Raw genomic sequence first — 27,024 nt, 5'->3', positions numbered from 1 at the left:
TGGAAGCTTCACATATGATGGAATAACTTGTGGTTTGTCTCCATCCTTCAATATTTGACTCTTCGACTTCCTCAAGATTGAATCTTCATCAATTAACTACTCACTTTTTTCTCCCTCTATTTTTTTCTTCCTTTCGTTTTCAACTACTCCATGATCATTTTCTTTTTCAACTACACCCTCATCATTTTTTTCAACTTCACCATTTTCCTCCACCTCAACTACATCATCAACCTTCTTTAGAGCTTTTGGAACTAAAGGTGTCAAAACCTTTTTGCTCCTCAATTCAATAGCATTACAAGACTCATTCTTAGGGTTGTCTTTAGTGTTACCTGAGAATCCGCCTTTGTTTTGTCCAGCCAATTTCTTAGCTAATTGCCCCAGTTGAGTTTCAAGCATCTTCCTAGAAGCTGCATTGTTCTTTCTTTCAGCTTCTTGACTCTTCTTCATCTCTTCAAAGTTGCCTTGAGTCATCTTCATGAAGTTTATCATAGTTTCCTCAAAAGCTGAAGGCTTTCTTTGTTGTTGTTGAGGAGGAGCAAGCATCTGAGAATTCAAAGCGTTGTTATTCGAGTAGCTTAGATTGGGATGCTTGTTGATTCCTGGAGTGTAGTACTGATTTTTCCTTTGATATCCTCCCATGTAGTTAGCTTCCTCACTTGATCCTTCTGGTACACATTCACCATTGGGATGTTCTTCACCACATAGATCACACTTGATTGCAGCTACTTGTTGTTGCTTATGAGCCAAAGTGAAGCCTTGAAACTCCTTAGTTAGAGCTTCGATTTGTTTGTTCATAGCTGCTTGGTTAGCAAGGATAGCAGTTTGTTCACTCACCCCAAACACTCCTCTTTCCTTCTTCTTAGCTTCAGCACGATACTCATTTCCAGCCATGTTTTCTATCAAAGCCTGGACTTCATGATCAGTTTTGCTCTTGAGACTACCTCCCGCGGAAGCATCTAAGAACATTCTAGTGTTTGGTGTTACCCCCTCAGTGAAGATTTGGAGGTATTGTTTCTCGGTGAACTCATGATTAGGGCATCTCTTAAGAAGCAAATTGAATCGCTCCCAAGCATCATACAATGATTCACCTTCTCCTTGCTTGAAGTTAGAGATCTCCATCTTCTTTTCCCAATACTTAGACATAGGGAAATACTTCTCTAAGAACATCAGCTCTAACTCTTCCCATGTTTGGACAGTCCCGTTTGGTATTGTTAGTAACCAATCTTTTGCTCTTCCCGTCAAGCTGAAAGGAAATAGCCTTAGTTTCTTTTGTGCTTCAGTCACGGTGGCTGGTTGCACACAAAACTCGCAAGTTTCAGCAAAGCGGCTCAAGTGTTCATGAGACTCATAGCCTCAGTCCCATCGAATTGCTTGTCCCTCAAACCGCTGAGGACAGTTGTCTTGATGTCGAAAGCTACGAGGTTAGCTGGTTGAAAAGTATGGGTCAGTTGACCGCGATGAGTAGCTAACCCGTAGTCTCCTAGCTTAGGTCTCGGTGGTACAACTCCTTCACCTTCCATAGTTGCAGATTTAGGAGAAGAGATCGTTTCAGATTCAGTTGAGAGTGGCTCCGGTATTTGTTCTCGAACACCTGGTGGAACGGACTGAGCTAACCTTTGCGACCGGACAGCTTTCCGAAGTGCTCTAGCAGTTCTTTCAATTTTCGGATCGTACTCTAAGTCGTCAGAGCTCAGTTTACCTCGCATAAACAGCAAAATACCTTAGTAGCGCTGCACGATAAAGAGTAATCAAATGAATACTGAAATAAAAATTAAAAACAGAAAATTAAATTGCAAAAACCCTAAATTATAACGTAATTGCCTTGTTGAAATAAATCAACAGTCCCCGGCAACGGCGCCAAAAACTTGATAGACGTTTGGCAAGTGCACCAAATACTATCAAAGTAGTAAAAATATCGATCCCACGAGGACTGTTTTTAACTTCAATAATTCAATTGCGTTATAAAAATAGGATGTATAAAATTTATTTTGTTTTGCCACTAGGCAGTAGATTTGGTTTGATTTTAATTAAATCAAGACACAAAAAATAAAGATTTGTTAAGAAAATATGGAGAGAGAGAGATGAGATTAGATCCGTCGAATCCTCTAAGTTCCCCTAATTGGTCTACTGCACCTATTTGTTATGAATCCTCTTCTAATCCCTTCAGTTAGGACCCTCTTCTTAAACTACAGCCCCTAATTCCTTAGGTGGTCTAATAATTCTTGAAGGTTTTACCGAACGTTAACCTATTATCACTAACAAACGATTATCTATTCCTAGACTAACCCTGTTTATTAGAACAATTCAATTAGGTCTAAGTCGAAAGCCATGGTCAATGGTTATTCGTTCTCACAAAATCAGGTTATATGTGATCAAGATATAAAAAGCATTAAGAACAATTGAATTGAATAAACTAGAATTGAATTCATAAACAAAATAGAGTTTCACAGCAACATGTGTCAATTAGGGTTACAAAGATTCATCTCGGATCTAATCTCTAAGAGATTTAGCTACTCATAATCGAGTTTACAAATAGCATAATCAATGAAATAATTAAAACATACATGAATTGGTAAAAGGTTGAAGAAATCGCCCTTCTAGCCGTCTCCGATGTCTCAAAATCGCACTTTGCTCTCCAAAATCGTAACCCTTGTTCTTCAGGATTAGTGCAGTATTTATAGAGTTTTGGGCCTGAAAGCATAAAATCGCGCCGCGGCTATATAATGGCGCGCCGCGATTCCTCTAAAACATGGAGATGTGAATTTCTCTTCAAAAATCATGGCAAGGCTTGAATTTGGCGTGGCGTGATTTGCTTCAAACAGACTTCAATATTTCAGCTTTTTGCACTCCATAACAGTATAAATTGCATGAGAACTCTATCAAAATGTCACAATAAGTCCTAAAAATTACGTAATGACAGCATGTCATCAATATCAAAGGTTAAAAAGGTTCAAACTTAATCAATGTTTGACACCCGAAAAACCAAGATAAAACACTGATGCTTACGGAGCGCCGAGGGGATCTAGAACAGGGCCTGTGAGGACTCGTTCCCCTTTTGCTATATGTTGGGGAAAGATTTCGCCTGGTGGGGACGATGTGACGCGCTTGCTCTAGATCCATCAAACGTCGGTTATGTTCCTCGATTAACGACGTCTGTCGTTGAACCGTGCGGATCAGGTTGTCGATGAGGACACTGGTTGGTGTGGTGTCATCTGGTGTCTCTGTAGGTCGTGGGGGACCTTGTAGAGGCCTTTGTTGGAGAGGAATAATGTGAGTCGGTTCCTCTCTGTTTGTTTCCACAGGTGAAGGTGTAGATGTCATGCCATCCTGTTGAAGGACGTGCACCTCACTTCGTAACTGGGAATGAGCACCGTTGGTAGTCATGGTAGTTTTTATGGAAAGCTTTGGTTTTTAGGAGTATAAAAACGGGGGAGCTTATGTTATTCCCACAGACGGCGCAACTGATTGTACCTGACCAGAAGGTGACTGCCGGTGCTCTGAATGCGGTGGTTGCTACGATGGTAGAATGTGTTGGGATCCTTGTTGGAGCGGATGGGGGGTGTGTATCTGCAGGCACTCCGACGCTCAAGTCAGTAGAGATTCAGAGAGTGAGGGTTTGAGAGGAAGAAAGAGTTCTACCTTGGGGACTGCATTGAGTCCCCTATTTATAGAGGCGGAGGGCTGCAGAGCCGTTGAGGAGGCACACCTGGCTCTGGAAGTTACGAAATCGTGGGAAGTGTAACCGCCAGAGAGTTTATTGCGGGAACGTGCAGAATGTGCAAAGAGACGTTGAGGTTCGTTTGAACCGGTCTCATTTTCTTTGTGCACCCCCCCCCCCCCACCCCACGGAGAGAGGGTATGTTGCAAGCAATGATGCCAAACGTGGAGTTTGGGCTTTGGATTGTATTGGGCTTAAGTAGTGGGCCAAGGATTCTTTTGGCCGGTCCGGAACAGGATATACTTAATTATTTAGTTTTGTACAAGAAAACCATGTTCTATGATGTAAAAGAAAGGATTTTCAAAAGCAAAGGATTCGATGTTAATATTATTTTAATTTTTCTATGATGTAAAAGAAAGGATTTTCAAAATCAAAAGATTCGATGTTAATATTATTTTAATTTTCAAGTGAAATGTGAATTATGTTTGCTACGAGTCAATGTGGTATCCTAAATCTTCTGGAAGAATTCTTATGTTAATAGAAAAGTTTTTTATTAGACACTCTCCGCTGCAAATCAAACTCTATTTTTGAATAAATAATAGGAATAATTATTTTGGGATTTAGGGTGTCACACAGAGAGGGTCGGCCCACTTGATTCATGCGCCAAAAAAATTGAGCCCAGCATAATTAGTAGTGGTCTACATGGCTCGATGGGACAACCCGACAATTTTTTTTTGTGGTTTACGGGGTTCGAACCCTGAACCTTGCATACATAATGCATTGTCCTTAACAACCGAGCTAAGCTCACGGGTACCCAACAAATATTTTAAAATGTATTATTTTATCTTTTTGATATTAAAAAAAAAAATGCAATGAACAATACATCTACGTATCACATACATTATTATCCATCCTTTAAAAAAATATTATCCTTCAAATAAATCAATGTGTTCATAAACTTAGTTAATGATATATAAAACATCTATTAAATCAACGTCCATAACGGATAAATAGCACAAAAACATCAAATACAAATGTGGAGAATATTTATCACAATGAGACTCTGACTAGTTTTGCCTTCTTCTGATGAAATGTCGCTTTCAAGTTCTCATAAAGTCATAGTGTACTACTGTTTGTCTTCTTCTGACCACGTGCAGAAACAAACAAACAACCTCATCGGCCAAGAGAATGTAACAGATCATTCCCTAACAAGCAAATGACTCTCCTAGTACTATTCAACGACATTATCCATTTGAGCCAAAGTTTTCAAATCTTAATAAAAGCTTCGCAAGGATGTTTTTGATGAGTTGGCAATCTTCAGACAACAGATCTCTTATTTCTCTTCTATATAAGGACCTGAGTAGTTTGAAGAAATTAAGAAACTACTAATTTTTACAATTGCCAAAACTCTGTTAAATATAAAATCACTCAAACACTTAGAAAATTCTTACAAACTTACTATCTTAGAATTTATTAGTGTTAGAAGTTTTTTAAGCTTAAAGTTAGTTTACCACTCTAAGTTTGATAGTGTAAACATATACAAACTCTTGTGTCAAACTCGGAATGTATAAGCCCTCTTGTGTGAGGCAAGGAAGTCTTTAACCTGTATATTAAGCAATTGTAATCTTGTCTAATTATAATGAAAAATCTTTTTGAAGTGCAAGGAGACTGAACTATCATCGGATTGTCGGGTAATCAGGATAATTTGATTGTTTTTTCTGCCCCCCCCCCCTCCTCTCATCTCTCTCTCTCTCTCTCTCTCTCCCTCTCTCTCCCTCTCTCCTTCTCTCCTGCTTTGTTTTTGTTCAAACACTTAACAAGATTTTTAAAAAGGACGAATACAATTCAACCTCTCACTTCTTGTGTTTTTCTCACCTTCATTATCTACTTATCTACTTAAATAAGTAGCAACATAGTGGATTCACTTGTTGATATGATCTTCCTTTGCTCAATGGCATTAAATGAATATTATCATGAGATTTTTCTTATACCAATCAAGACACTGTGGCCAAGCATTGCGTGCTAATTGCACTGTTGTAGTACCATATCAGTTTTTTTTTTTTTAAGATGTTTTAGTCTTTTGTATAATAGTAACTTAAGTTAGATATTAATCAGTTTGAAAAATCCCCTGTCATGTTGCAGTTTAATTTAGCTTTGCGCTTGGAGCTGTGAATAATTTTGTTGGGATTTTGTCACTACATGGTATGAAAAAGTATGGTTGATCAGTTTGATCCTCTAAAAAAATAAAAAAATATAAGTAGATTCCACTGTTTCGTAAGTTCATTTAAATTAAGTTGTAATAAAATAGATTTATTAATGTAGGGCATATTTTCAATTGAATATAAAATTATATTATTTAATGATTTTATTTATCTAGATTATATTTTTCCTTCTCCGTCTTCTTTTATATAGGACCGAAGAAGGTGTTTTTTTTATCATTTGTTTATTTTTTTGGAGAAATCAAAATGTTATATATATAATCAACAACGGGGAAGCTCCATGCACAAGGAGTGCAAAGAACACCATCGATCAAAGTTTACAGACACAGAGCGAAAAAAAGCACCAGCAAAACAGACAAAAATTAGTGGACACTCATACAAGGAAGCGGATGTCTCTACCAATCATGATAACAATAACAAAAGCATGTCTGTTTAGCTTTCAACCACAAGAAAGAGAGTAGCTTTACTTTCTCAACAAGGACCAAAGGAGTAACCATCATATTTTTGAAAATACGATTATTACATTCCTTCCAAATTACCCAAACATAAGCAAACCAGATGACCTTAAAGAACGAGTGAGTACCACGCGGCATCCCTGCCATGAAATAAACCTGAATGCAATGATCACGTAACTGACAAGGAGCAACCACCGTGATCCCTAACCAATTCCAGACAAGAATCCACAAGGAAGAGGCTAAATCGCAATCAATAAAGAGATGAGTAGCTGTTTCTGCGACTCCACACCCATTGACGCAAGCCAAATCATTTGCATGAATAATATTCCGCAGCAATAGATTGTCTTTAGTAGGCAGCCGGTTATGCAAGAGACAACACGCGAACAGAGACACTTTCACAGGAATATTCTGATGCCAGACATCATCTACAAGACTCTTATCCACCTGTTCACCTGAATTTGTGAGAAAGCGATAGGAATCCCGCAACGAATACCCATGCACAAGATCTAGAAACCATCTCCACGAATCAGTAACATCAACCTGCAAAACAATGTTATGGAACACTTCGGAACACGCCCTCAGACTTTCCTCCTCCCACGCTAACAAACGCCGTCTCCACATTCAAGCCCTTCCACCCACCTCCCAACCTAACTGCTCCATCTCCTCCAACGTACAATCCTTATTAATGATCAAATCAAAGAGCCTAGGAAATTTAAATCGCAAAGGTGTTTCCCCGACCCAATGATCGAACCAAAACAAGGTTGTCTTGCCATCACCCACCACCCGTCGGACATTGTTGTCAAACCAACTTCCCACTCCCTCACCAACTCCCCTCTGACTCGACATGGAGACCTCCACCACATAGAATCATGACTTCCCTCCTCCCTCAGTCGGCCCCCTAACTCCCCATAACGGGCCTTCAAAACACGGTACCACAAACCCTCCTTGTCAGTCAGCATCCTCCAACACCATTTCCCCAACAACGCCATATTAAACTCTCTTAATCTCCTAACCCCCAACCCTCCATCCTCTTTTGGGACACAAACAGAGTCCCAATTTATCCAAGCTATTTTCCTATGATCCCCCCCCCCCCCCCCCCACTCCACAAAAAAAATAGATTTAAGGGAAGAGATTATACCAGCGGGAGCCTTGAAAAAGGAAAGAAAGTAAATCGGAAGCGACGACGGGACAGATTTTAGTAATACCAGGCGACCACCAAATGAGAGGAAATTATTATTCCACGAGTACAGGCGAGCAACTATACGCTCAACAACCGGTTTCCAAAAACTCAGCTTTCTTGAATCCCCCCAATAGGAAGACCCAAGTATAAAAAAGGAATGGACCCCATTCTACAGTTCATCACCATAGCCGCCTCGGCCAACCACGACCCCGATATGTTAACACCGGTAAGCATACTCTTATTAAAGTTCACCTTCAACCCTGAAATTTCCTCAAACAATAGCAAAACTGCACGCATTGAACGCACATTCTGCCAACTCTTCTCTCCTATAATCAATGTGTCGTCTGCAAACTATAGGTGAGTAAGATGAATCTCACCCAAAGGGCCAACACTGTAACCCGTAAACATATATGCCTCAACCATACCCTTCATCAAAATGTTAAAACCTTCAGCTGCAAAAAGAAATAGAAATGGGGATAAAGGGACTAATTCCATCGAGAATCTTGAAGAAATTTAAAGATTGTCTTTCACAAAAGTAATAGGAAATGTAGTATAAAATAATTAATATAAAATGAGTTTCAAAGAAATATTTACAATGTTAATGTATAGACTTACAAAATTAAAATTGAAGAAATTACTTTGATGGAAAAATAAAAAATTAAAGTTTTTATTGATTAAATTAGAAGTGTCTCAAAAAAAAAAAATTAACCCAACGTAAGATTTTTTTAATACAAAATATATTTTTTTTATTATTAAAAACAATTGATCTTATTATTTAATTTTAAAATATCATTAAACATATATTTAAAATTTATTTATTTATTTTGGTGTACGTAAAGCAGTGAAGCAAAAACAAAATACCCCTCCTAGAATAAAAAAAAAAAAAAAAAATTGTGCTTACGTGATTAGACTTCTTAAATGTTTTTTTTTTTTTTTGAAGGAAAGATTTCTTAAATGTTACGCACTCAGATTCCATCAGATGATATATTCTTTCATTGAAATGTCCTACCTTTAACTGCTTACGTCTAAACTATGTACGTCTCACCTTGTGAAAGCTTCATTCACTCTGAAGAGGTTTTCTGAAAAATTATAGATGAGAAAAATATTCAAGTAAAAACAAAATACCTCGTAAAATAAAAATAAAAAATAAGTTTTGTGCTTACATGATAAGATTTCTTAAATGTTATGCATTTAAATTCCATCAGCTGAGTGATTCTTTCATTGAAATGTCCTCTTTAACTTCTTACATATACACTATTTAGGTTTCACCAAAAAAAAATTGGGTGGCCACCATCATAATAAACTAAAATATATAAATCATATTGCATATGTCATACCCCAATTTTTGACCTAAGGTCCCACTGACACGCGTCATGTGAACCTAGTCAATTTGATGTTACAGTTGAAAATCCGGCAGAGAGGTATTTTAAAATACCTCATGTTTAATTTCGAGTCGGGCCCACTTCTCTCTTCATTTTTTTTTATTTTTAATTTTTAATTCTTAATTTCCATCTTTTTGTTTTCTTTTATTAATCAATTAATTTTAACTTTTTATCTCTTTTAAACCATTTTATTATTCTCCTTTTAATTTTAGATAAATCCAAGTTTTCTTTTCCTTTATTATTTTACTAATTAAAAGATGAATCAAAATACATACGTGCTTATCTCTTTGTTTATTTCTATTTTATTTATTTATTTGTATATGTTTTTTATTTGGTCCAAATTCATCCAAAAAAACTTGTCTCAATCCAAAAACATCTGTCACGCGCCTCATACAGGCCACACTAACCCAAAAGTTCGTCCAAATTCATCCATCCCCAAACTCAGGAACAAAAGTGCCAGCTTCATCCAAATCCAGTTTTTTTTTTTTTCCTCATCTCAATCCAAAGAGTCACAGAAAACGGTCCAGGTTCAAGTCAAAACGACTTATCGCATATCACGCCCAATCTGCAGAGTCTATTCCTCCCCAAGCCAAGGCAATTTCGGTTCTCTTTAACAAACCCTAAGTCCAGAATCTTACCCTATAAATACAACCTGCACACACGGAATGAAAGGAGAGGAGCAGACGCACGAAAAGGAAACAGGGAAGAGATAGAAAGAGCGGAATCCAGGGCCTCAATCACAAAGTCGCCGCCGTCGCACAACAATCCTCATCGCATCAGCCGAATCAAGCCTTCAAACCATTCAGACAGCCGCCCAAAACCTCAACGCATCAGCAGCAGTTTGAATCACGTCACCAACAACTCGAACGTCAGCAAGACCAAACAAACGAATCAAAGCTTCAAAGGTAGTAATTCCTCCTTCATTCTGTTTTGTTTAGATCTAGCCTGGACTGTCTGCTGTTTGGTTCTTTTAAGGTCGAAATAGGATAGGGAAAGGGTGACCGGTTTAAAAACCACGGAAATTTTGAAAAAAACGGGAGCTTTTAGCTCCGGTGCGGCGGCGCCGCCGCGATAACTCGCCGGCCACCGCACCGGAGATACCTCCGGCCACCCTTCTCCATCGTGGAAGACAAAGAATTTTAGAGAGAGAACCGAGAGAGTGGAAGAGAAGAGAGAGAAAGTTCTGTGGAAAATGAATGAAAATGAGTGTCAACCCCTATTTATACATGCTCCAACCCGACCCAGATGCTTACCCAACGACCCGGTTCGTTTTGCTACTCAGCCCAATTGCCCTCCCTTTATTCTGCCTGCTGACTGCACCCCTTGACTGCTTGCAGTACCCCCCGCATCCCTTTTATTTCTCTGTAACTTATTTCTTTCGGTATTTGTTTTATTTCATTTCATTTAGCATATCCATTTGTAATGTCGAATTTTACTTTATACATTCATTTAGTCTATTTTAGTTCATTATAGAATATTTAGGTTAATTTTATCTCATGCATTTGTTTAGTTTACCTAAGGTTTTAACTTTACTTCATACATTTATTTGGTCTATTGCACTTTATCTTAGTTCATTTAGGTTTTAATCTTATCTCCCACATTTGTTTAGTCTATCTAGGGTTTTAACTTCACTTCATGCATTTGTTTAGTTACTTTAGTTTATTTAGGTTTTAATTTAACTCATGCATTTTTTAGTTTAAGTTTATTGTTCTTTATTATCATTCTGCATGTTAAGTTATCTATCTTTATCGCACACAATTTAGAATGTATTTAGGCATTATGTAATTTATTTATTTCTCTTCGTCTCACATAACTTAGAATGTAAAAAAATAGGTTTAATGTAATTTATTTATTTTCTCGCAGACCATAGAATGTATTAATAGGGTTTTTGTAATAGCTTAGGTGCATGGGTGTGTGCGTGTGTGTATGCCTCTATCTTTCATGCTTGCTAGCTTAGGTTAAAGGTCCTAGTGGTGGTCCAACGCCACCATAAGGTACCTACGCGTTTTACTTTATGCTCCGTTAGTTTAATTCTTATTCTAATTATTTGAAAACAACAAAAACATGCAAATAGTATCAAAAACACAAAAAATATTTTTTTAAAAATAAACCTTGATCTTAAATCAAGTGACGTTTTTTTTATTTTTTATTTTCTTAAATCAAACATTAATCAATCTAATTTCATTTTGAGTCTCTTTCCTTTAATATAAAAAATACAAACAAGCTTACTTCGCCATTTTGGCTTTTATTTCAAAACCTTTTTCAAAACTAATAAAAAACACTCAACCAATCAAACGTTAGTTTTTGTAACCACGAACTACGTGATTTTGATCCTTCACGGGTACGTAGGCAGAGGACCTTGTCCTTCCAAATCAATAAAATGTAGATAATTAGGTCCTCCTTTTCTTTTATCATTTCAAAAATCCTTTTTCAAAAACAAGCAAGTTTATAGCACATTATTTAGATAAAACCAAGAGGTTCCCGTAGAGTACTACGGACATAAAGGGTGCTAACACCTTCCCTTTATGTAACTAACCCCCGAACCCTAAATCTTTTCAAAATGGGGTGTTTGAACTTTTTTCCCCTTTTCTTAAAAAATTAAATGTTCGGTCGTGAAATAAATTTAGTGAGTCAAAAAGCTAATCAAATAGCCTTGATCTCCGAAAAATGATGCGACAGAAATGGCGACTTCACTGGGGATACCCCTAAGAGGGTTGAGCCTAACTTGGTCTTATTTAACTATTGTGCTATAACTTGCTTAAAAAACAAAAATAAAAGATGGAAATTCGTGTATATACTTGTTCTTCCTTCTTCTTTCTCCTTTCTTAAACGTGAGTGGTGAGATAAGTCCTACACCCGGACTTGAGTGAATTTAAGATAGGACGGACACATGTGATAACCCCACTCAACTGAGGGATCTTGGAAGTATACTATGTTGGCATGAGTATTCGTGTTGGCATGTTATTTTCAGGTGACTGTCGAAAGTTGAGGACCTTTAGTTACCTTTAACCCCTCTTGGCCTTTTAGGACGTGGTGCGGTGGCTAATCATGAGTAATCTTGGTTTAGTTGATACGCGATACCACACTCAGACGAGACTTTCTTACGAATATTATTGGAACAGAAGTATTTCCGTAACCTGATGGTGTTCGGAAGTGGTTGATAACTCTGGGAACTTGGTAGAACCCGTGATACAGGTACATTTGAAAACCATAGTCCTTACCAATGGCGTTTTTTTCCCTCGACTCCATCATTATGGGCCTAACCTCACTGTGTTTTCACTGTTTGTGTAGCATATTCATGCATACATGCATTCATTCATAAAACTTTCTTTTTCATCATCAAAATATCGAAGGACTTATATAAACTTTTTTCTTTTGTAAACATCATAGATGGAAATTCCTACAAGAAACACTAGGAAGTATACTTTCCAGAAGCCAGATGTGGCTAAATTAAGGGAGCTAGGGAGGAAGGTAGCTAGCCAGGATGATTTTCGCGAACTTCATGGGAAACTGCTGGATATCCTCAAGGTAGATGTTACAAAAGGCGTCTTGGAGACTTTGGTTCAATTTTATGACCGTCATTGTCATTGTTTTACTTTCCCAGACTATCAGCTTGTTCCTACACTAGAAGAGTACTCTCATTTGACCGGTATAACCGTGCTTAATAAAGTACCTTTCAGCGGCCTTGAACCCAATCCTAAAGCCTCAACCATTGCTAAAGCCCTCCATCTTGAAGCCTCCATTGTAAGAGATAATCTTATTGTCCAAACCAAAGGGGGTCCTTCAGGTTTCTCCACCGATTTCCTCTACGATCAGGCTTCCATTTTTGAACAGTCTGGCGCCAACCATGCCTTTTACTCTATCTTAGCCCTACTTATCTATGGTCTTGTGCTTTTCCCGAACATTCCTAATTTTGTTGACATCCGTGCCATCCAAGTTTTTCTCACCAAAAACCCCGTCCCTACTCTTCTAGCAAACACCTACCATTCCATCCATGATCGAACTCTTGCAACTCGTGGAGTTATCCTTTGTTGTGCACCTTTACTCTAAAAATGGTTTGTCTCTCATCTACCTCAACCCCGCTCTTTCATAGCCAACCTTGAAGGTACCCCCTGGTCTAAAAAAATCATGGCCTTGACAACAACTGATATAGTTTGGTACCATCCAACCTGGGATGACGGGACAGTCATTATCAGGTGTGGTGACTATCCCAATGTACCTCTCATTGGTATGGAGGGAGGAATTAGCTACAACCCAGTCCTTGCCCGACATCAATTGGGATACCCGATGAAGACCCAACCAAGTAACCTTGCTTTAACCAATGAGTTCTACAACAATGACAGCAATCACCTAGGTAAAAGGGAGGAATTTGTGCAAGCTTGGCGGAGTATTCACAGACTTAACAGGAACCAACTCGGAAAAAGGGACAATTTTCTGCATGGATCTTACATTCAGTGGGTCATTAGTAAAGCCATCCAGAATCAGATGCCTTACACGGTACCGAGGCTCGTATCCGCAACAATTCCATCATCATCTTTACCCTTACCCTCTAAGACTATGGGGGAGCACCAAGAACGATTGGCTGATAAACACCGAGAAATTGCCACTTGGAAAAGGAAATATGACGAGGCTATGCTCATGGTGGAAGATAAAAAGGAAGAAATAAGGAAGCAGGAAAGTGTGATTCTCAAACTAGGGCAACAATTGATCGAGAGAGATGATCTGCTCCAAGAGAAGGACAGGCTGCTTAAAAAGCATATCACTAAGAAGCAGTGCATGGATTCCATGGATTTGTTTGACGGTCCACACTCCGATTTCGAAGAGTAGTCTACTATAGGGGCTCAAGAGTTTCCCATTTGTTTTGCCACTTTATGTTATTTTATAGCTTTTTGTGATGTACTTTGGAGTCTATCCCTTGGCTCAGTTTTGTTAAAAGGGAATTATCTTGTAGTACTTTAAATATTCAATGGAATTTTCAATTATGATGTTTACAAATTTGCTTTTATAAGTCCTTCGGTAAATAAAAAAAATGTGTCTATTTTTGCATAACATCATGCATCATTTTGCATTCCATAGTTTCAAATCCAGAGTCTCACACAAGTTTTCTTTTCCAGAAAAAGGTCAGCCCGTTTCATAAGGTGGCCCCACGTATCATCTACAAGCCCACCCGCACTATCTACACTCGAGCAAACGTCAAGAAGAAAATGGATTATCTCGAACAAGAAAATCAAGTGCTCCGCGAAGAGATGTCAACCATGCAGACTAAGATGGATGAGATGGCTGAAATGATGAAGACAATGGCAGAAGCACAGGTTCTAGCTAAAGCACAAGCTCAAGCACTCGTTCAAGCACAAGCTCAAGCTCAAGCTCAAGCTCAAGCACTGGCTCAGGCTCAAGCACAAGCTCAAGCACAATCTCAGGCACAAGCACCACCGCCTCCTCCTCCAGTCAGAACTCAGGCCGAAACATCCGCCTCTGCAGCTGCCTCTGCCACCCCTGGATGGACAATATGTGCGGACACTCCGGTACACTCTGCTCCGCAACGTTCTGCGCCTCGGTTCTCGCCTTTCACTGCCGGCGAAATACTCCGTCCCATTGTGTGTGAAGCTTCAAGTTCTATGCCAGAAGGCCGTTCTAGGGGTGTGCCAGTTTGCCTCAGTGAAGTATTCCGCTCTATCATGACCGAAGTTCCGATGCCTACTCGTCAAAATGCAACTCATGTTCCTCCACCTCTGGTGGGAGCTCCTCCAGCCGCTATGACCTATTCGGCTCCGGTGATGCAAACCATTCCACAAGAAGAAGAGCCCATCTACCATTCAGGGGATATGGAAGCCTATGATAGAATGAATGACTTGCAGCAAAAATATGATGAAATTCAGCGAGATGTGAAAGCCCTCCACAAGAAGAAAGTATTTGGGAAGACTGCTTATGATCTCTGTTTGGTGCCAAATGTTCAAATACCCCACAAGTTCAAGGTACCAGACTTCGAGAAGTATAAGGGAAAATCCTGTCCTGAGGAACATCTAACAATGTATGTGAGAAGAATGTCTGCCTATTCCAAGGATGATTCAGTCCTTATCTATTTCTTCCATGAAAGTTTGGCTAGTCCTGCCTCAAAATGGTACATGAATCTAGATAAAACAAATATCCAAACTTTTCAAGATCTGTGTGATGCGTTTGTGGAGCAATACAGTTACAATGTGGATATGGCCCCAGATCGAAGTGACCTACAAGCTATGACTCAGGGAGACAAAGAAACATTCAAAGAGTATGCCCAGCGTTGGAGGGATGCCGCTGCCCAAGTCAGCCCGCGCATAGAAGAGAAGGAGATGACCAAGCTCTTCTTAAAAACTCTCAATCAGTTTTATTATGTGAATATGGTCGGAGGTACTCCCAAGGACTTTGCTGAGATGGTTGCTACGGGTGTACGGCTGGAAGAAGGAGTCCGAGAAGGACGTTTAGTAAAAGAAGGGACATCTGCAAGTGGAACCAAGAAGTCTGGGAATCACCTCCCGAAAAAGAAAGAACAAGAGGTCGGTATGGTGACCCATGGGAGACCTCAACAAAATTACTCAGCCTATCAACACGTTGCTGCCATCACACCTGCTGCCAATACCATCCAACCACCAAATGGCCAACCTCAATTCCCACTATATCCACAACAACTTCAATTCCCACAATATCCACAACAATCACAATACCCTCAACAATATCCTCCACAACAATATCATCATCCACAACAATATCCTCCACAACAATACCCTCAACAATATCCCCAACAACGTCCATATCAACAACAACCCTATCAACCACAACATTCTCAACCACGAAAAATGCAAATTGACCCGATCCCCGTCACCTATGCAGAATTACTCCCAGGGTTACTCAAAAAGAATTTGGATCAGACCAGAGCACCTTCTCCAGTGCCAGAAAAATTGCCAGCATGGTATAGACTTGACCAGACTTGTGATTTTCATCAGGGAGGCCGAGGTCATAATATCGAGAATTGCTATAACTTTAAGTATGCAGTTCAGAAGCTAATCAATGACAAGAAGATAACCTTCACAGACTCAGCACCGAATGTTCAAACCAATCCGTTGCCAAACCATGGTACCACAACTGTCAACATGATCGAAGATTGCCAGAAGACTCATCTCATCCTGAACGTCCAACACATCCGGACACCTTTGGTCCCTATACATACCAAGATGTGTCAAGCGTCTCTCTTTGAACATGATCATGCCGCCTGTGAAGTGTGTCTTCTAGATCCTCAAGGTTGTCAGAAAGTAAAAGATGATATTCAAGGACTTTTAGACCAAGGAGAACTTGTTGTTGAAAGAAAGTGTGATGATGTATGTGTTATAACTTCAGAGGAGCCTTTGGAGATATTCTACGACAGTCGAAAGTCAGTTGCTGCTCCTCTAGTGATCTGTTTGCCTGGTCCGATGCCTTATGCTTCTGAGAAAGCCATTCCTTATAAGTACAATGCCACTATGATAGAGTACGGACGTGAAGTTCCAATACCACCTTTGCCGTCTGTAGGGAATGTCGCTGAAGTCAGTAGAGTGCTAAGAAATGGGCGTATTGTTCCTGTGGTGCTCCCAAAGAAAGCTAGTGCTCCGGTGATCGAGGAGACCCAAGCTGAAAATCCCAGTGCAGTCAAAGATATCGGTCAGTCTAGTGGAACCAATGCAAATTCTGAGATTGATGAGGTTCTCAAGCTAATCAAGAAGAGTGAGTACAAGGTGGTTGATCAACTGATGCAGACTCCATCAAAGATATCCATAATGTCGCTACTGCTGAATTCTGATGCTCACAAGGAGGCTTTAATGAAGGTCCTGGAACAAGCTTTTGTGGACTACGATGTGACTGCTGGTCAATTCGGAGGAATAGTGGGGAACATCACTGCATGCAACAACCTGAGTTTCAGTGATGAAGAGCTTCCGAAAGAAGGAAGGAACCATAATCTGGCTTTGCACATATCTGTGAATTGTAAGACCGACACTTTGTCAAATGTGCTGATAGACACCGGTTCGTCTCTAAATGTGATGGCCAAAACAACTTATGACCAGCTCTCTTACAAGGGTACACCTTTAAGACGAAGTGAGGTAATGGTAAAAGCTTTTGATGGTTCGAGGAAGGATGTCCATGGGGAGGTGGATCTGCCTATTACAGTTGGGCCGCAGATCTTCCAGATTACATTTCAAGTGATAGACATTCGGGCATCATACAGTTGCTTGCTAGGTCGCCCTTGGATTCATAAATCTGGGGCAGTAACCTCTACATTGCACCAGAAGCTGAAGTTTGTGCATAATGGGAAGCTGATAACTGTGAATGGGGAGGAAGCCCTGTTAGTAAGCCATTTGTCGTCTTTCTCTTTTATCAAGGCCGACAGTGTTGAGGGGACGTCATTCCAGGGACTTGCCGTGGAAAAAGAGAATACCAAGAAGAGTGAAGCATCTATTTCCTCTCTAAAAGATGCTCAGAGCATAGTGCAAGCTGGAGGATCTGCAAGCTGGGGGAAGTTGATAGAATTGCCAGAGAACAAGCGTCGAGAAGGTCTGGGTTTCTCTCCGTCAACTGATTTGCCTTGGAATGTCGTCGTGCCAGCAAGAGATACGTTCCACAGTGCGGGCTTTATTAATGCCCTGTCAGAAGCCAATGATATCATTGAAGACAATCCTGAGGGGATACCACGAAGCTTCGTGACTCATGGAGGGTCTAGCCGCAATTGGGTCGCTGTAGATGTTCCTTTTGTCGCTCACTTGTCAAAGTAATGCATTTGTTCGTTTTATGTTTTTTCAAAAAAATCCTTTCGCCCCGCCCCAAGCGAAAGTGAATTTATCTAGGGCCATTTGCTTCAAAAAAAATTATTGTCAATTAAATAAAAATGTCGTTTTGTTCCCGACTTTTGTTTTATTTTTCTTTTGTGCTTTTTTCTGAAAAATGGTAACACAAAAAACCAAAAAAATATAATCACCTTCGAAAAATCTGCATTTACTTATTTTCTAAAATCATCAATCATATGTGCAGATTAAACATCAATGAACCCTTTGAACAACATACCCCTATGATCTCTCCCAACTTTGAATCCCCTGTGTATGAGGCGGAAGAGGAAGAGAATGAAGAGATTCCCGAAGAAATCTCTCGGCTACTTGAACAAGAAAGAAAAGCCATTCAGCCTTATGGGGAAGCAATAGAGGTGATCAACTTGGGTACTGAAGAAGACAGGAAAGAGGTCAAGATTAGGGCATCACTTGAAGCAAGTGTCAAGAAGCGAGTGATAGAACTTCTCAGAGAATATGTTGATATATTTGCTTGGTCGTACAAAGATATGCCAGGCCTGGATACTGATATTGTGGTGCACCGTCTGCCGTTGAAGCCTGAATGTCCACCAGTCAAGCAGAAGTTGAGAAGAGCCCGTCCTGATATGGCCCTCAAGATTAAAGAAGAAGTACAGAAACAGATTGACGCAGGTTTCCTTGTCACATCAGAATACCCTCAGTGGCTTGCCAACATTGTGCCTGTTCCGAAGAAAGATGGTAAAGTCAGAATGTGTGTTGATTACCGTGATTAGAACAAAGCTAGTCCCAAAGATGATTTTCCATTACCTCACATTGATGTATTAGTTGACAACACTGCAAAGTCCAAAGTTTTCTCCTTCATGGATGGTTTCTCCGGTTACAATCAGATCAAAATGGCACCAGAAGATAGAGAGAAGACATCTTTCATTACCCCTTGGGGCACTTTTTGTTAGAGAGTAATGCCGTTTGGGTTAATAAATGCAGGTGCTACTTATCAGAGAGGTATGACTACTCTTTTCCATGACATGATGCACAAAGAGATTGAGGTTTATGTAGATGATATGATTGTCAAGTCAGGTACTGAAGATGAGCATGTCGAGTATTTGCTGAAGATGTTCCAACGACTGAGAAAGTATCAACTCCGTTTGAATCCTAACAAGTGCACCTTTGGCGTCAGATCCGGAAAGCTTTTGGGCTTCATTGTCAGCCAGAAAGGTATTGAAGTAGATCCCGACAAGGTCAGAGCTATCAGAGAGATGCCCGCTCCACAAACAGAAAAACAAGTAAGGGGGTTTCTCGGACGACTGAACTACATCTCCCGTTTTATTTCTCATATGACTGCAACATGTGGGCCGATATTCAAGCTACTCCGCAAAGAGCAAGGTATTGTGTGGACAGAAGAGTGCCAGAAAGCCTTTGACAGCATCAAAGAGTATTTGCTAGAACCTCCAATCCTTATCCCTCCAGTTGAAGGAAGACCTCTGATCATGTACCTGACTGTGTTAGAAGATTCTATGGGTTGTGTACTCGGGCAACAAGATGAAACTGGAAGAAAGGAGCACGCTATTTATTACTTAAGCAAGAAGTTTACTGATTGTGAGTCTCGATATTCCATGCTCGAAAAGACATGTTGTGCTCTAGCTTGGGCTGCCAAACGCCTTCGTCACTATATGATTAATCATACTACTTGGTTGATTTCTAAAATGGATCCGATCAAGTACATCTTCGAGAAAGCTGCAGTAACAGGAAGAATCGCCCGGTGGCAGATGTTGTTATCTGAATATGACATCGAGTATCGTACCCAGAAAGCAATCAAAGGGAGTATCATTGCAGATCATTTAGCTCACCAACCAGTTGAACTATACACTCATTATATTCATTCATCCATTCACACATTCACGCATTATTACTTTCATTCATACACATCATACACAACATCATTCATACATGGTCGCATTTATCACGACGTCGCTATTCAATTTCTATTTCAATTTCAATTTCAATCAATTTCAATTTCAAATTTCAAATTTCAATAGTGTCATCCCCAGCGTTGGCTGTTCTAGTGATGTCGCTAATCAATTTCAATTTCAATTTCAATTTCAATTTCAATTTCAATTTCAATTCAATTTCAATCAATTTCAATTTCAAATTTCAAATTTCAATAGTGTCATCCCCAGCGTTGGCTGTTCTAGTGATGTCACTAATCAATTTCCATTTCAATTTCAATTTCACTCAATTTCAATTTCAATGTCAATTTCAAAAGTGTCATCCCCGACGTAGTTGCCCAAGAGATGTCGCTAAGAGTCTCGTCTTCATTAAGCTATCATACCAAACCAATACGGTAGTAGACAATCTTTCCCCAGTGAAACTACATTCCCCCTAGCGGAGTCGGATCCTTTTTTTCTTCAATGAATTTGGGTATCCCGTCGTTGTTTCTCGTCTCAGTCAAGTCAACTTTGTCGTCCTGCATTCATACAAGCATTTCATAATCATTCATAGCATCTTAGGTCCAAAATTGGTGTACTTTGTATTTAAGTCTCTTCAGTCCGATCGAATCGAAGATTTCATCTTCAAATCTCCGGACGAAGAAACTTAAATAGGGGCATCTGTCATACCCCAATTTTTGACCTAAGGTCCCACTGACACGCGTCATGTGAACCTAGTCAATTTGATGTTACAGTTGAAAATCCGGCAGAGAGGTGTTTTAAAATACCTCATGTTTAATTTCGAGTCGGGCCCACTTCTCTCTTCATTTTTTTTTATTTTTAATTTTTAATTCTTAATTTCCATCTTTTTTTTTCTTTTATTAATCAATTAATTTTAACTTTTTATCTCTTTTAAACCATTTTATTATTCTCCTTTTAATTTTAGATAAATCCAAGTTTTCTTTTCCTTTATTATTTTACTAATTAAAAGATGAATCAAAATACATACGTGCTTATCTCTTTGTTTATTTCTATTTTATTTATTTATTTGTATATGTTTTTTATTTGGTCCAAATTCATCCAAAAAAACTTGTCTCAATCCAAAAACATCTGTCACGCGCCTCATACAGGCCACACTAACCCGAAAGTTCGTCCAAATTCATCCATCCCCAAACTCAGGAACAAAAGTGCCAGCTTCATCCAAATCCAGTTTTTTTTTTCCTCATCTCAATCCAAAGAGTCACAGAAAACGGTCCAGGTTCAAGTCAAAACGACTTATCGCATATCACGCCCAATCTGCAGAGTCTATTCCTCCCCAAGCCAAGGCAATTTCGGTTCTCTTTAACAAACCCTAAGTCCAGAATCTTACCCTATAAATACAACCTGCACACACGGAATGAAAGGAGAGGAGCAGACGCACGAAAAGGAAACAGGGAAGAGATAGAAAGAGCGGAATCCAGGGCCTCAATCACAAAGTCGCCGCCGTCGCACAACAATCCTCATCGCATCAGCCGAATCAAGCCTTCAAACCATTCAGACGGCCGCCCAAAACCTCAACGCATCAGCAGCAGTTTGAATCACGTCACCAACAACTCGAACGTCAGCAAGACCAAACAAACGAATCAAAGCTTCAAAGGTAGTAATTCCTCCTTCATTCTGTTTTGTTTAGATCTAGCCTGGACTGTCTGCTGTTTGGTTCTTTTAAGGTCGAAATAGGATAGGGAAAGGGTGACCGGTTTAAAAACCACGGAAATTTTGAAAAAAAACGGGAGCTTTTAGCTCCGGTGCGGCGCCGCCGCCGCGATAACTCGCCGGCCACCGCACCGGAGATACCTCCGGCCACCCTTCTCCATCGTGGAAGACAAAGAATTTTAGAGAGAGAACCGAGAGAGTGGAAGAGAAGAGAGAGAAAGTTCTGTGGAAAATGAATGAAAATGAGTGTCAACCCCTATTTATACATGCTCCAACCCGACCCAGATGCTTACCCAACGACCCGGTTCGTTTTGCTACTCAGCCCAATTGCCCTCCCTTTATTCTGCCTGCTGACTGCACCCCTTGACTGCTTGCAGTACCCCCCGCATCCCTTTTATTTCTCTGTAACTTATTTCTTTCGGTATTTGTTTTATTTCATTTCATTTAGCATATCCATTTGTAATGTCGAATTTTACTTTATACATTCATTTAGTCTATTTTAGTTCATTATAGAATATTTAGGTTAATTTTATCTCATGCATTTGTTTAGTTTACCTAAGGTTTTAACTTTACTTCATACATTTATTTGGTCTATTGCACTTTATCTTAGTTCATTTAGGTTTTAATCTTATCTCCCACATTTGTTTAGTCTATCTAGGGTTTTAACTTCACTTCATGCATTTGTTTAGTTACTTTAGTTTATTTAGGTTTTAATTTACCTCATGCATTTTTTAGTTTAGGTTTATTGTTCTTTATTATCATTCTGCATGTTAAGTTATCTATCTTTATCGCACACAATTTAGAATGTATTTAGGCATTATGTAATTTATTTATTTCTCTTCGTCTCACATAACTTAGAATGTAAAAAAATAGGTTTAATGTAATTTATTTATTTTCTCGCAGACCATAGAATGTATTAATAGGGTTTTTGTAATAGCTTAGGTGCATGGGTGCGTGCGTGTGTGTATGCCTCTATCTTTCATGCTTGCTAGCTTAGGTTAAAGGTCCTAGTGGTGGTCCAACGCCACCATAAGGTACCTACGCGTTTTACTTTATGCTCCGTTAGTTTAATTCTTATTCTAATTATTTGAAAACAACAAAAACATGCAAATAGTATCAAAAACACAAAAAATATTTTTTTAAAAATAAACCTTGATCTTAAATCAAGTGACGTTTTTTTTATTTTTTATTTTCTTAAATCAAACATTAATCAATCTAATTTCATTTTGAGTCTCTTTCCTTTAATATAAAAAATACAAACAAGCTTACTTCGCCATTTTGGCTTTTATTTCAAAACCTTTTTCAAAACTAATAAAAAACACTCAACCAATCAAACGTTAGTTTTTGTAACCACGAACTACGTGATTTTGATCCTTCACGGGTACGTAGGCAGAGGACCTTGTCCTTCCAAATCAATAAAATGTAGATAATTAGGTCCTCCTTTTCTTTTATCATTTCAAAAATCCTTTTTCAAAAACAAGCAAGTTTATAGCACATTATTTAGATAAAACCAAGAGGTTCCCGTAGAGTACTACGGACATAAAGGGTGCTAACACCTTCCCTTTATGTAACTAACCCCCGAACCCTAAATCTTTTCAAAATGGGGTGTTTGAACTTTTTTCCCCTTTTCTTAAAAAATTAAATGTTCGGTCGTGAAATAAATTTAGTGAGTCAAAAAGCTAATCAAATAGCCTTGATCTCCGAAAAATGACGCGACAGCATACAACACATTTAAGTTGTAATCGATTAAAAATCGATCATTCAAAATTTAAACTACATAATATATAAGTCAGTCATTAAATACTTAAAGTGACACTTTACGCTTTGCGAGTGACTTGAAATCGGTAATAATGGACTCAGAACTAATATATGCACTAATCTCCCTTTCAATATAAACTGACTTGTTATCTGCTAGAAACTCAGGTCCAATCTTGTTTTTCAAATTGGACTTGATAATTTTCATTGCAGAAAAAGATCTTTTAATTAATTGTGGCTGTAGAGTGTAGAAACTTGAAGTGTCGTAATAAGACGCAACAACTTATCAATCAAGAAGTATTTTTTGGTTTGTTTAGTCATAGCCAAACATGAGCATAATTCTTGAATAGTTGATAAACTCTTCAAAGTTGATGATTGGCGAGTTTCAAAAAGCAAATGTCAAAGATGAAATGCCAAATTAATCTTCTCTTGATCACTAAAATCCATGGGATAATATTTTTCAACAAGAGCGCATATAGTGTCAATGTCAAAAGCTTTATATCTATCCTAAGGATACAAAACACGACTTAGAGTCAAACAAATTCATTGCTTGCTCACTAAATCTAATATTCAACTCTTGTAATTGTTTGTCAATGGTAGTGAAAAAATTCAACTCTAAAATAATGCTCTATTGTGACCTGAATCTCTTCAAGACGAGAACGTCCAAATCTTGTTGTTGAGTGACAATCATTGAGGTTAGGAATCTGAATACCATGCTTTTCACAAAAACACACCACATTGGTAAATAACTTATCTCAACCATTTTCTCTCAAATTTTGAATAAGAGCTTTTGTTGAATGAACCAAAAGCATAGCATTAACAACATCCTGAAATTGTTTTTGCAAGACTTGACAAAGCAAATATGTTGTCCCCATAATTTCTTTCTTCAAATGCAAAATAAATATAAAATCAAAAGACTTCAAGTAATTGTAAGAACTATCAGCATTCACATGTTGGGCAAATTTTTTTTTTTTTTTGCATGTGATTGAAGTCACAAGGTAGTCCAGTGTTCAACAGCATACATACCTTAGACCACGAGCAACTCAAACATGTGGTGCAAGTATCAATGCTTCCAAGGATTTCAGCAACGGAAGCATTTGGTTTGAATACCAACACTAAGAGTATTTCAGCAATGGAAACATTTGGTTCAAGTATCAATGCTCCAAGGATTTTAGCAACAGAAGCATTTGGTTTGAACACGAACACTCAGAGGATTTCAGCAACGGAAACATTTGGTTCAAGTATCAATGCTCCAAGGATTTCAGCAAAAGAAACATTAGGTTTAAACACCAACACTCATAGGATTATAAATCAAACGCCGATTGTACAAGGTAATCATCACTCTTTTCTGTAGAATTTTAAATTACCTTTTATATTATCTAAATAAGAGAGACTACTAACAAACATTTTTTTACTTCATATTTTTATTTAAGGCCCTGGCACTGGCAGTACTTTTCAACAACAGACATACCTTGCACCACAGGCAACTCAAACATCTGGTTCAAGTATCAGTGCTCCAAGGATTTCAGCAATGGAAGCATTTGGTTTGAACACCAACACTCAGAGGATTTCAGCAACTCAAACATTTAGTTCAAGTATCGGTACTCTAAGGATTTCAGCAACGGAAACATTTGGTTTGAACATCAGCACTCAGAGGATTTCTCCTTTTCCCTTGGTTAAAGATCAAGTTTCTCGAAAATCTGCACCCGGTTCTGATGTGAAAAGTTCTGCAGTGCAGAGACTTATTAATGCGGTTGGCCTAAAGTTTAGCATGCTCCTCATTTGGTTTGTCTGATTCTGATACTATTTTCAGCTTACATCCATTTCGCCTGAAGCTTTGAGTGCAGCTGTTGCTGATATTAAAAAGATGATTCATTTGAATGATGCATTACCAGAGGCAAAAAAAAAATTAATGAACTGCCAGAGATGTCGGATGAACTAGTACTACCAGACTTTATTATTCAGGAAGGTGCGGTCTCTCGCCACTGAAGTGTTTAATTTGCATTTCATATTGTTGCATATTCACGAGATAGAATGTGACTACCATTGATTTGTTGCCACATAATGGAAAATGCCTCGCAGCTTTGTTGCAACTGCCTATGATTCTCCTTGCATTTTAGCTAGCACAGGCGACAATTTCAATCAGTTGACTGAAGCTGCAGACTCTAACATGAATGAATTCACATTTAAAGCAAAGCGTCCTCAACCGCTGGTAAATTCCTTCCTTTTTTTTTCTACGATAAAAAACCACAAGAAATTATACCAGTATTTATTTTTCTCTTTTCTTACAAGAATATCACTGTCACATTGTTAACTCTAGGAGGAAAATCATATTTTTTTAGCAGAAGTATGAGATATAAAAAATCGGTCGTTCGATTGTGAGGTTGTTATTGAAAAGGGAAATGTGAATAGTGCGCTCGGAGCAGCTACAAAAAAAAAGTGAAGGATTAGCTGTTAATATCCTTTTCAATGCAGTGACTAATCAGGACCTCGTATCTCTTTTCACTTCTGATAAAAAGTCATTGATCAAACCACTGCGGTTGCTGATTCCTGCTTGCTATCCATCTTCCTCTCTTGTGATACTTGACAAAGTGCCATTGAAAGTCAGGTCAGAGACTATGATTGTATTCTCTTACATTTATACTCTTGAGCAATTATATATCTAATTTTGAGTAGTTATCAAGTTATTTTGTTTACTTTGAGACTATTTTGTCTATAATGGTTAGAAGCTTCTCTGAGTGAATTGTTTACTTCCTACTATAGAAAATTTGGAAAATGAGGAATATTGATTTACTGTGCACTATTTGAAAATAAAACCATCAAAATGTAATTGGATTATAATCTTCTACAAAAGTACTGCATTGCATTGTGTTACAAACATTATTGTTAAAAGAATTCCTACTATAGATACAAGAATGGTTCTTTGTGCTAATATAACAATGCAAAGTTGATATGTATTGAAGTAGATAAGAAATAGATGTTACATGTTAGTCATGTGATTCATGATACAAGTGAGCAATTAAGTGCTGGGTTTTAATTATTTTCAAGCTATGTGGTTTGTGCTTTTGTGACTTTTTCTCTTACAGTGACAACCTGAAAGATCTGTTTGAGAGAGTGAAAGGAAAGTTGAGATTTAATCTGCAGAGCTTGAATAAACAATGGTTGATCAAGGATATTACTAGAGAATGGGAACGTTGTGCTCGAGTAGCCAATATCCTTGATTACGCACATGCTAATGGGGGTGAAACTTTTACCTTATTGTGTGATTTTCACCTTAAGTCACACCCTTTGGTGCGATAAATGATAAAATCTGATTTGAATGAAAAATGGAGACAACTGGCTGATTATTTAAAGGCAGCTGAATTTGACTCAAGTAAAACATTAGAAGAAGTTGTAGCTGCATTACATGATGTGAGGGTTGACGAAGTTCAATATCGTAAGTTGGTTGAATATTGGTTCTCTAAAAAAGCACAACTAAGTCATACATATTATAAGTAATACACTAAAATGCGTATTATTACGACTAATATTTTATACCAATTGTAGAAAGTGGCGCAATCAATAAACAAAATTGTTCGAAGTATCAGGATGTCAATTATATAGGGACAAAAGTCTCTCAATGTTTATTGATGAAAACGTTTGATTTTTGTATTTTTTTATTGGGTGAGTTGAATTTAAAAACAATAAAAATATAACATGTTTGTTTGGTTTTTACATGAAAAAGGATTTATGCGTGGACGTCAAGATATTTACATTGATGGTAGCGTAATGATGCTTTGGTGAGATATGGAAAACTAGGAGTGAATAGAGTATTGTTTGTTGTGTGTCTTGTAAAATATAGTTAAGATGCTTTAGCATGTTAGCAATATAGGAGTTAAGACTATGGAGGACTTGTTAGCAAAATAGTTACCTATAAAATCAAATGTTGATTTTGTATAAAATCAACATTTGATT

At 38.4% G+C, this 27,024-nt stretch overlaps 3 protein-coding genes, 1 non-coding gene and 2 pseudogenes across 4 annotated transcripts; 4 read left to right on the top strand and 2 right to left on the bottom strand.

The window, feature by feature from the left end:
* The first annotated feature begins 1,021 nt into the window (after window positions 1-1,021).
* On the top strand, window positions 1,022-1,127 carry LOC146898453 (small nucleolar RNA R71). Its single transcript, XR_015024420.1, has one exon. It is a non-coding gene; the product is annotated as a small nucleolar RNA R71 (small nucleolar RNA).
* Window positions 1,128-6,272: 5,145 nt separating this feature from the next.
* Window positions 6,273-7,321, bottom strand: LOC146898452 (uncharacterized). Its single transcript, XM_085736561.1, has 2 exons — window positions 7,103-7,321; window positions 6,273-6,872 (listed from the first exon to the last, which is right to left on the bottom strand). The coding sequence occupies exons 1-2, from the start codon at window positions 7,319-7,321 to the stop codon at window positions 6,273-6,275; spliced, it is 819 nt and encodes a 272-aa protein (XP_085592687.1).
* A 4,963-nt stretch (window positions 7,322-12,284) lies between these two features.
* LOC146898451 (uncharacterized) lies at window positions 12,285-12,944 on the top strand. The gene has a single exon (XM_085736560.1). The coding sequence runs from the start codon at window positions 12,285-12,287 to the stop codon at window positions 12,942-12,944; it is 660 nt and encodes a 219-aa protein (XP_085592686.1).
* Window positions 12,945-14,575: 1,631 nt separating this feature from the next.
* LOC146898450 (uncharacterized) lies at window positions 14,576-18,471 on the top strand. The gene is made up of 2 exons (XM_085736559.1): window positions 14,576-17,667; window positions 17,928-18,471. Exons 1-2 carry the CDS (start codon window positions 14,588-14,590, stop codon window positions 18,469-18,471), a joined length of 3,624 nt encoding a protein of 1,207 aa, XP_085592685.1. The 5' UTR covers window positions 14,576-14,587.
* A 4,827-nt stretch (window positions 18,472-23,298) lies between these two features.
* Window positions 23,299-24,041, bottom strand: LOC146898449 (uncharacterized; annotated as a pseudogene).
* Window positions 24,042-25,141: 1,100 nt separating this feature from the next.
* On the top strand, window positions 25,142-26,370 carry LOC146898448 (mediator of RNA polymerase II transcription subunit 15a-like; annotated as a pseudogene).
* The last annotated feature ends 654 nt before the right edge of the window (window positions 26,371-27,024 follow it).

The sequence above is a fragment of the Medicago sativa genome, chromosome 8, assembly GCF_051527215.1.
Source record: "Medicago sativa cultivar Bolivia chromosome 8, Bolivia_mono, whole genome shotgun sequence".
Taxonomy (NCBI): Eukaryota; Viridiplantae; Streptophyta; class Magnoliopsida; order Fabales; family Fabaceae; genus Medicago; species Medicago sativa.
The sequence above is the reverse complement of the archived record's forward strand: the minus strand, read 5'-3'. Positions and strand labels throughout refer to the sequence as shown.

What these genes read in the sequence shown, in the direction of transcription:
- LOC146898452 (XM_085736561.1), bottom strand. Translation starts at nt 7,321, where the DNA reads ATGGCGTTGTTGGGGAAATGGTGTTGGAGGATGCTGACTGACAAGGAG. An exon ending in CCGACGGGTGGTGGGTGATG is followed by an intron (nt 6,873 to 7,102) that starts GCAAGACAACCT and finishes ATTGTTTTGCAG; the next exon opens with GTTGATGTTACTGATTCGTG.
- LOC146898451 (XM_085736560.1), top strand. Translation starts at nt 12,285, where the DNA reads ATGGAAATTCCTACAAGAAACACTAGGAAGTATACTTTCCAGAAGCCA.
- LOC146898450 (XM_085736559.1), top strand. Translation starts at nt 14,588, where the DNA reads ATGCCTACTCGTCAAAATGCAACTCATGTTCCTCCACCTCTGGTGGGA. An exon ending in TTTGTCGCTCACTTGTCAAA is followed by an intron (nt 17,668 to 17,927) that starts GTAATGCATTTG and finishes TCATATGTGCAG; the next exon opens with ATTAAACATCAATGAACCCT.